This window comes from Peromyscus leucopus, chromosome 8b, assembly GCF_004664715.2.
Source record: "Peromyscus leucopus breed LL Stock chromosome 8b, UCI_PerLeu_2.1, whole genome shotgun sequence".
NCBI classification, from domain to species: domain Eukaryota; kingdom Metazoa; phylum Chordata; class Mammalia; order Rodentia; family Cricetidae; genus Peromyscus; species Peromyscus leucopus.
The window spans coordinates 9,624,493-9,643,309 of NC_051086.1; the positions used below are offsets into that span (position 1 = coordinate 9,624,493).

General features: G+C 47.4%; 1 protein-coding gene across 1 annotated transcript in view; it reads left to right on the forward strand.

Annotated features, from left to right (window-relative positions):
* Positions 1 to 18,817, forward strand: part of Slit3 (slit guidance ligand 3) — a 603,162-nt gene that overhangs the window by 108,769 nt on the left and 475,576 nt on the right. The window contains exon 4 of the mRNA XM_028858254.2: positions 3,136 to 3,207. Within this exon, the coding sequence (XP_028714087.1) occupies positions 3,136 to 3,207 (72 nt within the window). The remainder of the gene's footprint in view (positions 1 to 3,135; positions 3,208 to 18,817) is intronic.

Consider the following 18,817-nt stretch of genomic DNA (forward strand, 5'->3'; position numbering starts at 1 on the left):
AAGCAGCCGGCGAAGCACAATCGGCTAAATTTGGTTGTGTTTTTATTTTTGTCCAGCCGTAAACACCAGCAAAGGACTGAAAAGTATTCCTTCCCTCCTGGGAGCCTCCAAGCCAAGCTGGCTTTATTTTTAGCTGCAGCTCTAGTCCAGGGCTTTTAGCACACTAAACACCCTGCTCACCATCAGAAGAGCCAGTGGGCTGGACCTGAGGGGGTTTGCCTAGACCTGAGTGTTGGGTGTCTGGATGGAATTCTTTCCAGACTCTGTGCAGCTGTGACGACATGCGTGGTTCCAGACAGACCCAGAGAGACCCAGTTCTTGCCTGAAGGGCCACCAAAGAGAGTCCTTTTCAGGAAGGGCAGTGTTCTCAGAGCGGGTCAGGGTCTGCTTAGCGGGGAGGAAGTGGCAATCCTAGATGAAAAGAAGAGTGAAGAAAGGGAACGGGCCAAGGCACTTTGGCTCTGTGATGGCTTTGAGCACTCTGGTTCAGGACCTGAAGCCAGCTGACTGTGTCCAGATCCTGCTACAGCACCCCTGAGAGATGCTGAGGCCTCTGCCTGGCCTGGATCACTGGCTTTGAATCCATTATGTAAGAGACAGGGACAATAACATCCCAGGCCCTAAGCTCTGCTCTGAGATTCTGCCAGGGCAGCATGAAGCACAGCACTTGGTATGCAGGGCAGCGGGTGGGATCAGCCATCATTATCACCAAGGTCGCCAAGGCCATCATGTGACATCCAACCCTTCCACATACAGCAGGCTAGTTCTCCCTGGAACTCAGAGTTATTTTTGCAGTTAAAAACCAAGGGTCAGAGGATTTGGTAAGGTGCCCTCAGATCTACAGTGGGAATATAATCAGTCAAACCTGAACCCAGCACTGGTTAGCCCTGTCTTAACACTGAGCCTTCTGTGGGACCAGTGACTTCTGCGGGCTAGGAAGGAACTTGTCACTGACCACATAGGAACTACTCTAAGCAGGGGACTGGTATTTCTCTGCCTTGGGCTCCCCAGTTTCATAACAGGAGCGTGCAAAGAAGATACCAGAAGTGATTTTTTTTTAAAAGCTGGGTGCAGAAAGCAAACTCCTGGAGACCACAGAATGATGCACATCTGAGCCTGTTAAAAGGAAAATGGGGAGTTGTTTAATGGTTAGACTTAGTTGTGTGTGACGAACATGTCCTGGAGATTAGTTGTGTAACCGGGAGAATACAGTCCACACTACTGTGCTCCATGTCTCTGAACTGTGTGCTTAGAAACTGAGAAGACAACGAATTTCATGTTGTATGCTTTTAGCATTGTTTTTAAACAATTAGAAAAAAAAAAAAGATCACGTGTTGGAGTCAGACCAATGTAGGGCCAATGCGGGCCACGGATTGGAGGGCTTCTTGTCCAACTTCCCAGTCCTTTTGCTCCCTGTTCGCTCTGAGAGGAAGCCTCCTCAGCAGCATCCCTGGTCCGCATGACACAGACTCTGTCAGGGCCAAGTTGGATGCTCTTTGAAAGGTGCTTATTAGGCGACATCGTAACTACTTCGCATGCTTAGCCCTTTCCGACCTCCTTCGAATCCCTGGTTCCACTGAAGCATTTGTCTAAAGGATGAAAGAAAGAACTAGCAGGCAAGTCTTCCTTACAGAGTCCTGTTTTCTTGGGAGTACATGTAGGGGCAGGATCAGGCTTGGGCTTCACTTCTGAGAAGTCGGGTGCAAACCCTGCTTTTCTCCTCGGTTTGCCTAGCTCTGACATGGGGGTAACAGTTGTCCCCTGTAACTGCTTTTCACTTCTATGAGTGGATGCAATGCAGACCAGCGTGGAGCTAGCTAGGAGCAGGCCCCCTCCGACTTGATTACCTCAAGAAAGCAGCCCTCCTCAGCATCACAACAGGGAAGGGCCTGGGGTCCCTTGGGAACCTCTATGGTAAATTCTGTGAACATTTAGTTTCAGTGGTGCTCAGGAGACACTTGGACTGTTGTCTGTGTGCGTTCGTTTTGAGCCACTGTGACCACAATACCTGACATAGATAAGGAAGGAGAGGGTTTTTTGTTTTTTAATTTGGTTCTTTCTTTCGGTTCATCATGGCAGGAAAGGCATGGAGGAGAGATGCTCACTTGGTGGGAGAAGGAATGTACAATGAAGGCTGTTTGTGCCATGGTGGACCAGAAACTAGAGAGAATATTGGAACCTCTAAAGGCCCTTTCCTATATGATTTATTTCTGCCAGCCACACCCCACCCTCTGAAGGTTCTACAGAATCCCCAACTAGCCCTGACACCCAGAGAACCAGACATGAGCCTGTCCGGGCCGTCGCAGGTTCAGATCATAACAGCTCTGTTGGCAGGTGCCCACATAGCCCTCTCTATGGGACTGAGCTTAACTGTGAGCCATGCTTTGTGCCCAGAGTTTGGGCCCCTGTTTGGGGTCAGTTTCTCTATTAGCTGCAGTGAGGAAAACGCACCACGCTGTCACATCCCATAAATACATCTTAATTGCTTTTAGCTTAGAAGAAAATTTAGGTTGGAATAAATGCTTTCTAATAGATGTATAGCATACTTATTTTTACACTTGCACAGATAGAATATATAAAAATTTCTTATGGACAAAGCAGCCCAGAAAAGGCCAAAGGGCCAAAGATCCGTGAATGTCACGATGCAGCCCTGCTGTGCCCCCATGTCAGAGGCTGGTTTTGGGTCCCTCAACCCATACTGATCTGACTTGCCCTCTTTTCTGTTCCTATGGCAACTGCCATCTGCTCCCATCCCCACCATTATTTAAGACTTGGTACATTTTCTCTGATATTTAATTTATGCTGTGAAAAGCTCAAAAGTGTTGTCTGGAGTCCACAGGAAAGAAGGTTGTCACTAATGAGTGATGTCTGTCCTAGACTTTGACCGAGGAGGGGAGGCACAGCCAACGTGCTCGGTTTGCACCTATGACTGATATGGATTTCTATTTCCAGCCTGACTACAGACTCTGTTATAATGGTGTATGTGCTTTACATGTGTTGAGTATACCATGGTGAAAGATCTAGAAAGTCTCTTAATTCCTGGTGATTGATTGATTGATCAAAGCAACATCTGTATATATACTCTCTATACTCGATATCCCTTTGACATCTTTCCATTCATCTTTTCTTCACCAGACGTCTGAACAAGAACAAGCTCCAGGTCCTTCCAGAATTGCTTTTCCAGAGCACACCAAAGCTCACCAGACTGTGAGTAGCATTCATGTGTATTCTCTACCTTGCGTCTCACCTGGCTTTGGTCTCATGTGGTTGTTGTGGTGTATGGTACCCATGCCATATGGAGCTTCAGAGCAAAGTCTGCCTTCTAGCTCCTTCTATCAGAGCTGGGTGGCTTTAAATGACCAGTGAAGAGTAGCAATGTGTGGTGATGGATTTTTTTCTTTCCCTTGCAAAGAGGGAGGAAGGTCTTCCATTGGGACTGAATTTCCTGCATGGAATTTCCCCAAGAGGGGTTGGGGTGACTATTCGTCAGAAACTGCCTGTGTGCGTTTTTAATATCAGTCTGGACTAAGCTCACTACCTTGCTGGTTGGAACAGTCCCTGTCCATGGCTCACTTCTTGCCATTGACAGTCCAGGAACTCTGGCTCTGCAGGTCTATGGTTTGATGGGAAAATAAAGAAAATTTGATTTTCACGTTATTTTCCAGATTGATTTGGGTGCATATATTCATTGTGACAGCCTGGAAGCTTGGGAGCTTGAGGTGCAGACTGTGGCGGAGACTGTGACTTATGGATAATGGGTGTTCTCTGCAAGTACTAGTTATTGACAGTGAACTTGAAATCCCGCTGGCAGTGGATGACGGGTGAGCTATGCTGCCCACAGGCGCTCTGAATGGAACAGCCCAGTGTCTGACAAGCAGAGTCATAGCCTGACTGAGAAGACACTAGCATTACTGGGGCGGCTCCCATGTTATGGCCACCAATCTCCTCCTTCCCCATGGCTGGGTTTAATGCCTACTTATGCAATCAAACCGTGCATGTAGACTGGAATAAACTGGAAAATAGGAAACACATGTCACTGTGTGCACTTAAGCCCTGAATTAGAAATACATACTTATGTATGTGCGTGTGTATAAACATACATACACATACACACCATGCATATAAATACGTTTTCAAAGAGCAAGAAGAACGGGCCTGGGCAGGCTGGCGTGCAGCAGGCCAGTGGTCCTGTTGGATTTTTGCAGGACATACATGTGCTTGTCGCTGGTCTCGTCTTTCTGTGCCTGCCATGTGTTTGATTCTCTTGTTCACCTAGTTAGCTGACTTTGCTAAAAGGAAGGAAGGAAATGCCCTCCCTTTCCGTTCCTCCAACCTCCATCCACCTGGATGGGCGCATGGCCGGAGGAAATACACAGCCTGGTTGCCTAACTCAACAAGCAGTGGACCCGCCACAAACCATCCTGATTTTTTTTTAACACCCCTCTTACCTGAGCAGACACCACTGGGTATCCTTGTAGCATTGACTCCTAGACTCTGATGAGTAACTAAATCCTCAGCTGCCCGAGTTACTTACATAAAATTGTATTTAAATAACCATGCAGCCTTCCCCTCTACCTTAAGTCATTTTGTAGACTTGTCACTCTTAACGGAATGGAAATGCTATATAAATAGTTGATGTATGTGTTAGAAATGCTGACCAAGAAGGTTTGTGCATGCTCAGTGGAGGTAGAAATTTTCTCTCTAGAATTTCCAAGCTTGATAGTTTTCCCCATAAAGGAGGAACTAGCCGAGAGTCACTCAGTGTGCCCTGAGTAGCCATGTGTCCCTCAAGGACTTCATTGCCACTTACCGCCCCAGCAGCTGCCGATCTCCTGGCATCTCAGCCTCAGTTTTGGGGTGGACGAAGGCTCTGGGGGCTGCAGCTGCTGATGGCTTTGCGGGAGTGGAATCGGGGTCTGAGGACTCAGCAGCTTTAGGTGTCTGCTGGCTTGTTTTCTCTTCACAGGTGTCTCCCCGAAACCACCAGGCAATGCCCATGTTGTGCCAAGAGCCCTGAGCCAGAAAGAGACGGTTCAGGTGTTGTTAACCAGTGTCTGGGGTGCTGGCTGTGAGGCCCGGAGCTGGACGCATTGGTTATGTTCTAGTGGCCCTTTTCTAATGTAGAGTTTGGAGAGGCCCTTTGTCTTCTGTGCCTAACGGTCTTCATCAGTCACGGAGCTGCCTCTCCTCTTTTCTCCTAGCCTCTCGGGGCACCTGTGAGCACCCAGTGAGATAATGGTGTAAACTGTCTGCTTCCTAGGGTTGAGAGAACTGGGAAAGTTGAAGGCCAGAACACCTATAGTTGCCTCTCCTGCTTTTGTCCTTACCACCGCTGCTTCAGGCGTGGAGGGGGAGATTTGAAGTCGCACTGGGCATTGAGATAAATTATACCAAGCTTCTGCCTCCAGCCAGAGAGCTGCAGCTGTGAAGGCAGGAACAGTGTTCAACTCGTTTGGTGATCATCCTTCTGGGATTCATTGGCCCAGACACAAAGACTGGCACAGATAGGCACGCAGTGATGGCTGACTGAGTAGGTAGATACATGAATGATATGGGCCCAAGGATACAAAGAGTGTTCTCTGAGATGTGTGACTCTTTTATTTACCTTTCTTTCTTTCTTTCTTTCTTTCTTTCTTTCTTTCTTTCTTTCTTTCTTTCTTTCTTTCTTTCTTTCTTTCTTTCTCTCCTCCCTCCCTCCCTCCCTCCCTCCCTCCCTCCCTCCCTTCTTTCTTTCTTTCTTTCTTTCTTTCTTTCTTTCTTTCTTTCTTTCTTTCTTTCTTTCTTTCTTTCTCTCTCTCTCTCTTTCTTTCTTCTTCCATTGGTTATAGCCTAGCCCTTTGCTCTGAGGACGGGAGCAGAAGATATGAAGGATACTTAGCTCCTTCTGTGCCCAATCCTGACACATTCTGACTGACTGCCAAAGGCTGAGAGCTAAATATATAAATATATTCTAAATCGAAGCAACTATATTAACCCAGGTTGGAGCGATAATCAGCCGCTGCTTTTGCTCTTTGGGCTTGATCTTTGATTTTTCTTAATGGCCCCATTATGTCTTTGTCTTATTTTGTCAGCCACTCCAGGGCCTTTTTGGAAGGAAGCAGGGTACAAATTAGAAAATCAATAAATGTGCAATCATGGGTGTGTATACATATGCCATCAGCTCTGCTAGCAAAGAACTGTGCCGCTCAGGAGACACGGCAAGCCGGTTCCCTGGGGACGCAGACTCAGCATGGGCCGTGCCCCCGACGGGTCTGTAGCGGGCTATGGGAGAGGGCAGCAGCGCTGGGCACTGCTCTCGTTATTGTCTTCACATCCAGGGTTTATCCTGAGGATAGTTTTATAAATTCTTGGAGAATTTCACACATGTCTCGATGGGATGTATTGGATCATATTCATCAACTCTTCCTAACTCCTCCCAGATCCACCCGCTTCACCCAACTTCAAGTCTTTACTTTTTCAGTAGGCTAACCGTTCCTGTCCCTGCGACTAAATACTTGACAAGCAGCGACTTCAGGGAGAAGGTTTATTCTGACTTACAGTTTAAAGGGACACACTCCATCCTGATGGGGAAGGTGTGGTGACGGGAGCTAGCGGCTGCTGGCCCCATTGCATCCGCAGTTCCAGAGTGGACAGCAGATAGGAAAGCAGACTGTGCTGCAGAAATCTCAGTTCCTACCCCACCCCCGTGACTCACTTCCTCTAGAGAAGCTCCGCCTCCTGAAGGCTCCACAACCTTCTGGAACGGCATCGCCAGTTGAGACTTAAGTGTGTAAAAATCTGTGCCTGTGGAGGACATTTCACATTCAGACCACAACATGTATCTTCTGGAAAGGCTGTGGTGGTAGACGACGTGTTTGAAGTGCAGATGAAAAAGAGAAGCCATAGCTATTGTTGGCTTGAGCTCTATCAATAATACCTCCGACTAATGAGGACCAGAGATGAGGCCAGAGTCCATTGAACCCAGAGGAAATCTATCAATCCCCGTACCTGAGAAGTCCAGTGGTGGTAAGGGTTCTGGGAACAACTGGAGGCAGGGCCTAGGAGATACCAGGAGGATTTCATGTTGCATCCTTGGAACAGTGGATGCCCTGGAAGTCAAAGCGGAAAACTCACAGTATGCTAATTTTGCAGCCCCAGGGAACCCTGTGAACAGTCTGGTGGAAAAGGACCAAGGGGAGCTAGGAGCTTGCTCACAGGGACTGTCTAAGCGGATGCTCACTGCTAATGTGACAGTGTCCTCTGATCAAAACAAGTGTAGTCCCATGTTCATCCCACTATTGTTTGGACAGTAGGTTCCCCACAGAAAGTGATTTATGCGAAGACACAGCAAGGTATGCCAGTCATTCACAATAGCCGTCAACAAGTTTATTGCGCATCTACTCCACACAGTGTTTTCAATGAGTGTTTCAGATCCTTGCAGTAAAGCTTTAAGATAAGAGCACCAGGAAACACCGAGTGCCAGGTGCTGTTCAGAGCACTTACATCTGTGAAATCGTTCGGTTGTCTTGGCAACTCTGCAGGGTAGGTGTTGGGATTCCTACTGTGGTTAGTGGTGGTCTGAGAGAGAAACAGAGGCTCAGAGGGCTTGATGAGCTTGCCTGCCGTGGTTCTGGCAGAATCCAGATCTGACTCTGGATAACTCCAAACCAGAGAATGATTTTCTCCATCTCAGTGAGTGTGTTTCTGAGGTCACCAGTATTCCCATTTCATGGGAAAGTAAAGCTCGGTGAGGTCAAATTACTCCTCTGTAAATCCCATAGGTCTGAGGGGTAGCTCCTCCTGAGAGCTTGGCTTCGGTGTTCTCCTTCAATCTTCACACCAATATTACCCACAAACCAACGTCACATTACTTCTAAAGCCCAGGAAGTGGAAAGTATGCTAGCTTTCCATCCCTGGAGCGACAGACTGACATCATTAACTTATAAGGAGAAGGGCTCTTTAAGCTCGGCTTTGGAGGTTCTAATCCATGACAGTGGCCTGGTCATTTTGGACCTGTGACAGGTCAGTGAGCCATGTGTGGACAGAGGGAGGACAGTGGGATGGGGTCTGCGCTGGACAGTTTTTTATGTCAACTCAAGCTAGAGTCGTTTAAAAGGAGGGAACCTCAATTAAGAAAAAATGTCTCCAACGATCCAGCTGTATGGCATTTTTTCTTAATTCATAACTTATGGGGGGCGACAGCCCATTGAGAGTGGTGCCAGCCTTGAGCTGCTGGTCCTGGGTTCTGTAAGAAATCAGGCTGAGCAAGCCAGGGGGAGCAAGCCTGTAAAGCAGCTCCCCTCCATGGCCTCTGCATCAGCTCCTGCCTCCAGGCTTCTGCCCTGTTTGAGTTCCTGTCCTGACTTCCTTCAGTGATGAACAGTGATGTAGCAGCAGAAGCCGAATACACCCTTTCCTCTCCAACTTGCTTTTGGTCATGGTGTTTCATTATAGCAATGTTTAATGCTGACTAGGCCAGGCTCCCAGGGCACCTATATGGCTCTGCTAAGTCCTTATGCTTTCCCACCATCCCACACCGCCCTGCCAACTGTGGAGAGTGGAAGTTATTCTCAGTTATGTCTCAGGACTACAATGGGCCTATCACATGTCCAAGTGTTTCTCCCGGGCCTTTGATGGTCACTGTCCCCTTTCTGCTCTCAGATCTAGTGCCCTCCAATTGGGGTGTACACTCATGATGCCTGTGTCCCCTAAGTCTGATCTCAAGTAGAAGGGGTATGGCCTGGGTATCCCACTGCTACAGTCTACACAGTGCCAGCAAGGTCTCTGCCTTGGGTGCTAAGTGGATCTGAGCTCTTTGCATACTAACAGAGATTCCCAGTGAGCTGAGGCTAGGAGGTGATGAGGAGAATGAGCTAAAGGCTGTCCGTTATCACTTTGCGAACAATCCCCGTTGGTCTCAGGCAGGTATCATCTGGAAGGTAGTTAGTTAGTAATTAACCGATGTCTCTGGGGTGTTGTGAGGGTGAATGGGTACCACTAAGCATCGAATACAGCATGTAGTATGTGGTCAGTGAAAGACTGCAGTCAAGTCTTGCTAGCTAGTGAAGGGAGCAGTGTGCATGCTGGGCTTTGGGGTCTATGATGTGAACACTTCAGCATCTAGTAAACAGTCCAGATTCCAGCATAGGAGAGGGCTGGATAAGCAATACACGTGGGTTGGGAAGACCCAGCTCCTATTGGCTCTGCTGCTCACAAGCTGTGTGTTCCTAGGCATGTTACTTTGCCTCCCTGGTCATAGTTCTATTATGCGGAGAGGACAGGATGGCCCGTGGCTTGTTTTACCTCCTGGAAGCTATTGATTTATTATTCCCACCTGCACTTGCGGCTTTTGCTTTTAGCTGCACACAGGTGAGGTAGGGTAGGCTCTGGGGCTATTAAATGCTAACAAGGTAATGTTGCCCTAAATTCACTAGAAGGAGTGGAAGGCGGGGTAAAAACAGTGATTAAAAGACATGGGTTTTTCCAGATGGCACAGCATTGCACAAGCTGAGGAGTTGACCTTGTCACTGGAGGTTGAGCAGACTGTTAGGCCACTGCTAGGTCACCTGTCCTGGATCCATGGCCAGCGCATCCCTTGAGTACTAGATAGTGGGTAGCCACGTTAGCAGTTGTGCTGGCATGACAGGGGCCCTGATTATTCCCCTCTCAGTTCATTGAGGTGTTTGACAGCTTTGAAAACATGACACTGGGGTGAAGCCCACTGTCACTCACTTGGAGCAGTGGAATTGTGAAAGGCTCGGGAAGTTAATCCCCAGGCAGCAGGAAACAAAGCAGAAGTGGCCAGCGAACCCCTCTCTGAGTCCCTGAGCTGCTGCTGTGGCCAAGTGGCATTGCAGTCTGAGAGAAAGGCCATGAGGCATCCATTTCCAGGAGCTTCCCATGCTGGATTGCCTCTGTGTGTTCATTGCCGCCATCTCTACCTCTGCGGGGGCCACTGTGCTCTGTTTCATCGTCCATCTTGTTTATGTCTGTTCTAGATCCCCGCACTAACTGGAAGCTGCGTTCCTCAGTGTGTTCTATCTCTTTGAGGCAGCTCAATAATCAGAGCAAAGAACAGGGGCCTGGGGCCTTCCAGACCTAGCTTTGAAGCCCACCTTCTGATGACCTTAGATGTGTAACCTCAACTCTCTCCGTCTCGGATGTCCGCTCCTCACTGGGAGTGGCCATCACAGTTGCTGGCCAGTCTGCTGGGCCTGCTGTAGTAAGCGCAACACTATATGACTTGAGCTACAGAAACTATGTCTCTCAGTTCCAGAGTCTGGGTCCAAACTCAAGGTGGTGGTCGGCTCTGCCTCAGTTTACATGTAACTGTCTCCACACACCTGCCCCTCTGTGCACTCCTGTCCTCATCTTTATGAAGACATCAGTCTTTTTGTGTTTATGAGGATATGAGTCATACTGAATGGGAGCCCCACCCAAATGGCTCCATTTTCAGTCAAGATCTAGAGTCCAAACACGGCTGCACTCGGAGGTCCTGGGCCTTGGAGCATCATTCAACACGTGAGGCTTGGGAGATGGGGGGACACAGTTCAGCCCACTGTGGTACTAAGGGAGTTTTGCAAAGCTAATAGGTCAGGTGGTTCTTTTCTAGACCTCAGCTTTAAGAGATAGACACACCAGTGACGCAGTTTATCGGTAAAGAAACAGAATCCTAAAGATTTGAGCAGCTTCTCAGTGTCATGGTGCCAATAGTTAGTAAATCCAGAATGCAAACCCGAGCTTCCTTGATCTCCGGGCTCAGATTCCTAAGTAGACTGGACTGTTGTTCGGAGAGGTCAGTGAGGGAAATGCCAGCCGCCCGGGGGTGGCTTGGTGAGTGCTGAGTCCTGAATCATCCAGAGGCTCTCCCTGAACCCTGCCTTGCTGACCGACTGGAGCCTCGAACCGCGGCAGTACGGCAGTACCGTCTGCAGCTCACGGAGCCCTCTGCTGCCGCTGCCTTGCTCTTCCAGTTTCTCATTCGACGTTAAAACATAACCACATGCAGTGTGGGTCTCTGTAAAACTCCTCAGTGCTGTAAAAGCGAAGACCCAGTGGAGAAAACAAAAGCCACGCTAGCCAGCTTTCCGCCAGGGTCGCTATCTGATGTGGTAAAATGACAGTATGATGGTGGGAAGCCAACCCATGGGGATGGTGAGGCTGCAGGCATTGGCGCCTGCCTGGAGCCAGGAACTCAGAGACCTGGGTGGTCCTCACTTGCTGCGTTGCCTTTCGGGAATTCAGTGTCGTGTCTAGAGAGGACCGGATGGAGTATGGTCTTCTGTATGACCCACGGGCTATTGGGGTAGGAGTTGCAGGGCATAAGGTCATGTTCTCCGAGGGCATGGCCAAGCAGAGCTCAAGGGACATGGACCCAAAAGCTGCATCTCTGCTCTATCCCACTGTAGTGTCCCCTAAGTCCCACAGGAAGTAGGGGCTTCTGTTTGGTTTGTGAAATGCCTGGACACATGCTTGAAGACATTTCCCTTCAGTCTGTGTGGACAGGCCATGAAGAACGGTGGGTACCACATCACTCTTGATGTTTCTATTTTGTAAGCATTGACCCCACTTCCACCCCATCTTCATCTCTGTCCCTGTCTTTCTTCTTCTCAATCTGTGTATTGATTTAAGCCAGAACCAGGAGAGTAGACATGGAAAATGTAAAGTGCCCTCTCCTCCATCAGGAATTTGCCCAACTGAACACAGACACCTTTGGACTTCACCATAGAGTTAGTTAGGAAGCTAGTGTTTGAATTGTCCTGTAAACTTCTATAACACATGATATTGGAACCAGGAGTAAACATTGTTTAAGAACAGTGGTCCCAACCTTCCTAATGCTGTGGCCTTTTAATACAATTCCTCATGTTGTGGTGACTCCAAGCATAAAATTATGTTCATTGCTATTTCATAACTGTAATTTTGCTACTGTTATGAGTCATAATATAAATATCTCTGTTTTCTGATGGTCTTAGGTGACTCCTATAAAAGGGTAGTTTAACCCCAAAGGGATTGCGTGACCCACAAATTGAGAACTGCTGGTCTAGTCTAACGCTTCTTGAACTTGACCGGGCATCTAAATTCCTGAGGATCTTGTTAAAAGTTGGTCTCTGGCCCCACCCGTGAATCTGCATTTCAGACAGTGTGTCAGGTGATGGCTTCGGGCCCAGCACAGCAAGGGTGTCTTAGCAAACAGAAAAGATACCCCTCAACGCTGACTCCTGGAATGTGCACCCAGGATATCAGGCTTGTTAGGTCTGGAATGGACCTGGGTATTTGACTTTGTAAATAGGCATGCTAGGCAATGTTGGATGTGTCACCCGTGGGCATATCTTAGGAAATACCCATCAAATATAACCCCTGCTATTCTATGGGTTTGGGGAAGAAAAGGAACCATCCAGCTGTTGACTACCTACTTCTTGCTACACACCAAATGCGTGTTCCAGTGACTCATAAGAATCCTGCAATGGACCATTGTTACTCCCATTACACAGAGGTTGGAATAGGCCTACACATCTGATCTCGAGGAGTAAACCCAGGCTGTGCTAACTCACAAGTCTTAGCTTTATTTCTCCATCCCGTGTACCTCCCATGTTGAGACCTGCTTTAAAGGGGTTGAGGATGGGGAAGACAGAGGGAAATCATATATTAGTGAAATGGTTCTGACTCAGTACTTTGAGTATACATGCTCACTTATATGAACATATATGAACCTTGCTTGTATCAGAGATTTTAGATATTCAGACTTGAAATATTAAAAGAGAAAAATCTAGAGACTTAATGCTGGCAAGTAGGTCTTCCTAGAGCCCCTATAATTTATCAGAGGTAGGAACTGGGTTTTACATATTTAGTCCCTTTAGCCCTTTGGGTGAACAGAAGAGTTTTCTAAAGTGATCAAGCTAGAGAACATTCTGGCAACATGGAAATTGTTTTCAATCTTTTTTTTCTAAGAGGCAAAGAAAAGTGAGCTGTGAGTTTACAGTGCTTTGGAATTGCAGAATATGCTTGTAATTTTTACAATTCTGCACAGACTTCTTTGCCACATCTGGTTGATATTACCGGTGGGGATATATGGGGGAATAAACCATGGGTTGGAATGTGAAACATCCCACAAAATGAGTTTCTTATAGGTCGCTGCATGAAACATTTTGAGTCTCTCTTGTTTTGGAAGGGTGGCTTAAGTGATTTCATGGATTTAGTATTTTGTTTGGTTGGAAGGTAAGAAGTTTTGTTGGTTTACCTGGTGGGGGTTCCAAGATGGGTTTTTTGAGGATGTGGGTGCCACTCTCCAGTCATGCCATGTGCTCTGGTGAGAGAAATCACCCTACAGGGAAGCCAGAGAAAACTTTGTCAAACAGCGCTGGACAGAGGTGGTTCCTTTGATAGCAAAGCCTTGGGGGCAGCTGAATCGCTGCAGAAAGAGGAACTTTGGGGAAGATGTTACCTGTGTGAGGGCTTCAGCAAAGATCCTGAATCTTGGCTGGTGATGCTGAACAGCTGATGGCGAGAGCAACTAGCTTCCTGGTTCGCACAGGTGAAAGCCTTCGTAGTCCAATACATTCTCTGTGCTGTATATGCAAATAAGTGAGTTTTTCCTCCCATTGGAAAAATGAGAAGAAGAAGAAAAAGAACAGATACCTAGCTATCCTCTGGATTGTCAATTCCTTGTGACATTTCTTCCCAGTCCCCAGGAACAAGACTGTGTGACCAGGGACACCTCGAATGTTCTGGATACCCACAGGATATGTGTGTTGCTCCCCTGTGTTGGGGTGTTGAGTTTAGAGCCCAGACCTGTCCAGTCAGCCCAGAGGGTGTGACTGTGGGCTTCTTGCCACCTGGCTCCTTTTCTGACTTCCTTGGCTGAGACCCACCTTCAGAGTTGGAACCCTGACAGCAGAGTTCTTGCTACACAATAGCAAGGCTGCTCTCAGCACCCTGCGGCATGTGGTAGAGTTGGCCAACTTCGGCAGGGATTTGTGGCCATTCCCAAGAATGCGCAGATAAAGAGTGTAGTTTGGGTTACAGATGAGAACCCAGAGTCAACGTTCATGCACGTCATGGCATCTTCACGCTCTGTAAGAGGTAGTGCTACTGCATTCTGCATAGAAAAATAGCCTTTGCAAGTGGGCAGACCCCAAGCACGCTTTCTTGGATTATCTGAACCATGCAGATATAGCCATATCAAATAATATTGGAATAATATTCTCAAACTACATTAAGCACCAACACAAACATTTCTAAAGAGCCCAATCATCTCTCATTTTCAACCAATATTTGGAGAATTCTAATTTGATGTGCCAGATTCTAGCATTATTTCAAACTATACACATACACACACACACACACACACACACACACACACACACACACACACACACACACACCTGTAATATTCCTTTCTCCTAGCTTTCTTAGCGGCTCACAGTCCTAAATTCGAACATTAAAATCCATTTGTAAGGTTTACAGTTCATTTACAAGTCTTGGAGACTGAGGCCCAGAATGAAAGTGTTGACATAATATTAACAACAGCAAAACTATGATAACACAGCGCTGTCCAAACCAAACAGAAATGGAGACGTTTAAGTAAATTTCACATTCCTTGCCTGGATTTGCTGTGCAGGGCCTGTGATTTTGATTCATGGTTTAGAATAATATCTTAATGTTTAATTCATGATGTGTTGTTCTTCCCATCATTGCTCTGTAAGTCTTCCTTACCTTTCGGATGGTGATGAAGTCTGCTTGGAAGTGTGGCTTCCCCTTGATTGACACTCCCTACTGTGGAGCCAAGAACTCTCTCCCTGGTTGGCCAGGTAGGACATCCTGCCAGGGAACCAGTGGTTTGACTTCTCCTGGTTTATCTAGAGCTCTGGACTTGGATTTTTACTTGACAAGTCAGCTTTTGATTGAAATGGACGTGAAATCATGCCAACATTCCCCTGAGCAGGGAAACGCCTCAGTTACAGAAGATTATGTAGCCACTATGAGAAATAACTGATTTCCAGGAAGTAACCTAGAACTGGTCCCCCCATGTCTCAGGTGCTGTAGAAACACCACACTGTGGGCCACAGTGTTCAAGGAAATCTGTGAGTGTTTAAAGCTGAGGACCTGGGTTATCCATATGGAAATACTGGGCCGCACATTTTGTTTTTTTAATTATGCAGTAATCATGCTATTGTTCTCTATGTGGACTGCTCCTTTTCAAAAATGCATGGACAGGGCCAGAGAGATGGCTCATTAGTTAAGAGCACTGGGTGCTCTTCCAGAGAACCCGGGTTCAGTTCCCAGCACCCACAGGTAGCTTGTAGCTATCGGTAATTCCAGTTCCACGGAATCTAACACCATCTTCTGGCTTCCACAGGTTTCTGCATGCACATTGTGCACATATGTACATGTAGATAAAACATTCATACACATTAAATGAAAGAAAATAAATCTTTAAAAATTCATGTGTACATAACAAGTATACATATCATATAGCATCATGCTTATACATATAACATACCATATCATCTATACACATATACATGATATACCTCACCACACATAGTAATATCACATTACATACATAATCATATATTACACACATAGCAGACTTCACTACATAGCATACCATACCACAAATACCCTTCATCAGAACATGCTCACATACACATTACACCATACTTATGCATTATAACACACCACACACATACACGCATCATGCTGTGCCATTTCATGAAGCATAACACATACACAGAAAAATACCACATACCTATATACTTGCTAGAGCACACAATGTACATATCAGACCACACTATGCTCATATAAACATCATGTCATAACATGTACAGGCATGTATCATACTACATCAGATACAGACAGGAAAAAACAAGAACAAAACTTGTCTCTGTTGGAGAACTGCAGATGGGTAAATGACATTCCTTTTTAGGCTCTGGACCAAAACATAGGTGTTATTTCACTTCAGTGAAGGGCCCTGGTAAGGCAGCTCCAATCACTGAGCAGTGCTGTGCTGAGTGCCGAGAGCCTGGGGTTGCGAAGGCAGCAGCCGGGTAGAGGAGCACTCTTTGTCTCCTCCGCTTATAACTGGTGTTTGTGGGGCATAGATGTTGCAGTGGTGGGTCTGTGTCAGGGACGGTGAGTTGTCACTGCGCGTGTTTCTAGTCTCTGGAGAGAGCCCCACTTTTTCCTGTAAGAGATTTGCATGGGTCATGCCTCTGTCCAAGACCGTTAGGGACTTCCATCCTATTTTAGAACTCAGGACAAGGCATTGTCAGCCACCAGATCCTAAGGGCTCATGCACTGAACAAAAATCATCTTAGGAAATAGTCATTATGGCTTTCATTGCTAATGGTGCTCTCTGCAGACCCTCTTCCCTGTGCAAGGCACTTCCTTTATTGAAATGAGAATGAAGGATGGGAGATCATTAGGTCTAATGAGACCGGAAAGCAGCAGACAGACGGAGAGAGGGCTTCCCTGGGAGCACGCGACTCCTTTCTCCCTGTGGACAGGCCCTGGCATGAAGGGGTAGGGTCAGAGGGACTGTCAGCTCTGCCTTCACTGTGTGTTCCCAGTCTGTCAACCACCCTTGGTCTCAGCAACATCACCCCAGGAGCAGCCTTGCCTTTTCTCCAGGAGATGCTTACAAGGGCATCCTCAGTAGCCAGCCTGTGTCTTCTCCTGTTCCTCTGCCATCTCATCTGTCCAACAGCAACCATTGTCATCTTAAGACAGATCAGACGTCCTCACACATACACATTAAACCTTCAAGTGACTGACTGGTCCTGCCAGCTCCAATACCCTACCATCTAGCCTGGTCCTGCCAGCTCCAATACCCTACCATCTAGCCGGTTCCTGCCAGCTCCAATACCCTACCATCTAGCTCCTGCCCCTCTTCTTGGTGGTACCGAAGGCCGCTTTCCACCTCCTCTGCTCTCCTGAGCCTTCCTCCTGTTACAGTGGCTCTGATTCCTCTTGGCAGTCTGTTCCTTCTTGGAACATGCAGATTCCAGATGTCAGCATGTCCCAGTCCTTGAAATTCAGGTCCTGGCTCCAACTTTCCTTCCTCAGAAATCCCTTCTGGCCCCGTGGGTGGTGGGTGGTGATCTCCTTCCTTACTGGGCACCCTCTGTAAGTTGACCCTGTTTGGGTTTCTGTAGAGCACATCCTGCTACCTGGATTCTTTGGCTCATTTGTTGGATGACTTGTTTACCCCCTGTTCTGTCACCTGTAATAATGTGTAAGCATCTTGGGAGCAGGGATGCTGGCTGTCTTGTTAACTGCATCTTCCACCCTGGCATCTAGCACAAGGCGGGTACTGGATGAAAACACTAGATACTAGATAATGAGAAAAGAAAACCCGGTCTCTTCAAAGTTAACTTTTTCTTCTCATTGTGTGGTCAAAGGGACTTTCTGTTGCAACTCAGAGCTCTTTCTTCCTTCCTTGCTCTGAACAGCCCCAAATGACTCATTAAGAGGGTGCGTGCATGTGCATGCCTACTGCATGCACACACATACACAGAGCCATGTCTTTCATGCTGGAAAGCACTCACATGGAAGGGAGGATGGTGCAGCAGCAGGCAGGATTTCACACTTGGACAGTGGGTCTCCCCTGCAGAGAGAAATAGCCCATGGTGGGATCCCCCTCCAGTGATATGAGCCAGGGCCCAACACTGTGAGCTAAGGAGAGGAATGCTATTTTTGATGATTATTTCAAAGGTCTCGGAATAATATTCTCTGATAAAATGAAATGAGAAGATAAACTGTTGGCTGCATCTCCAGGCCTCATTTGATTTTGGACTTCTAATGGGCATTGAAAGGGATTGTCTAGTTAGTGGAAGCCTCAGCTCAGTGAAAGCCAAAAAAAAAAAAAAAAAACAAGGGTGATTCAGACTGAAACCAAACCCTATTCTGAGGGGAAAGAAAGAAAGAAGGAAAGGCTGGATCACACTCATTTACTGAACACTGGCCTAAAGCTCCAAATGACTCTCCTCTTGATCTGGGATCTAAACCAGAGGTTGTCTGAAAGACATCTGGTGAATGAGTCCAAAGCTGAAATGAACCATGTCTTCTAAAATGATTGAACCAGAACCACTCGGGGACATCAAAATATGAATGTTTTCCAAACCCACTCGCTCTCTCGGAGACTCTGCAGTGGGGCCGGGTAAACAGAAACACTAACCTGTCATTTGCCTCCCTTCTCCCCATCTGTCCCACCCCGCCCGCTCTTTCTCCTTCCGGGAAACCCACCACCATCCACATCTCCCACACTGCACTGCAGGATGTAGGCTCTTGGGGTTCTCTTCACTGTCACGTGTCAGTGAGAGAGAGGTGCTGCTGTTGGGGATGACCCGATGGTGTTGCCATCTTCAAATCCATGTCATGAGGAAGGGGAGAAAGGTCTGTCCATTGAGGCTGAGGTTATTAAAAGAATGAGGTGGGGGTAAGGGAAGAAAATTTGGAGGAGGGACAAGGGAAAAGAGAGGGAGGGCAGGAGGGAGGGAGGGAGGGAGGGAGGGAGGGAGGGAGGGAAGATAATAAAACATGGAATGGGAACGCTGAAGAAAGAGACACAACTCAGGCACAGTAGAGGGAAAACAGGAGACTTTGGGGGATGAGGGAATGTGTCAGGATTGGTTTTGTCTTTTGCTGGACATCCCAAGGCAAATGAAAGCATTTCTCCGGATCCCACGTGGGCCTCAGTTCTGTGCCAAGCTCGGCATGAGCCCTTGTCTCCTCCACCACTCCACACAGTCATCTGCAGCCGATGCCGGAACTGAATGGCACCTTCTCTAACTTTAGAGCAGTGTTCTCATTTTACTGAGTCATACAGCAGTAGGGGACT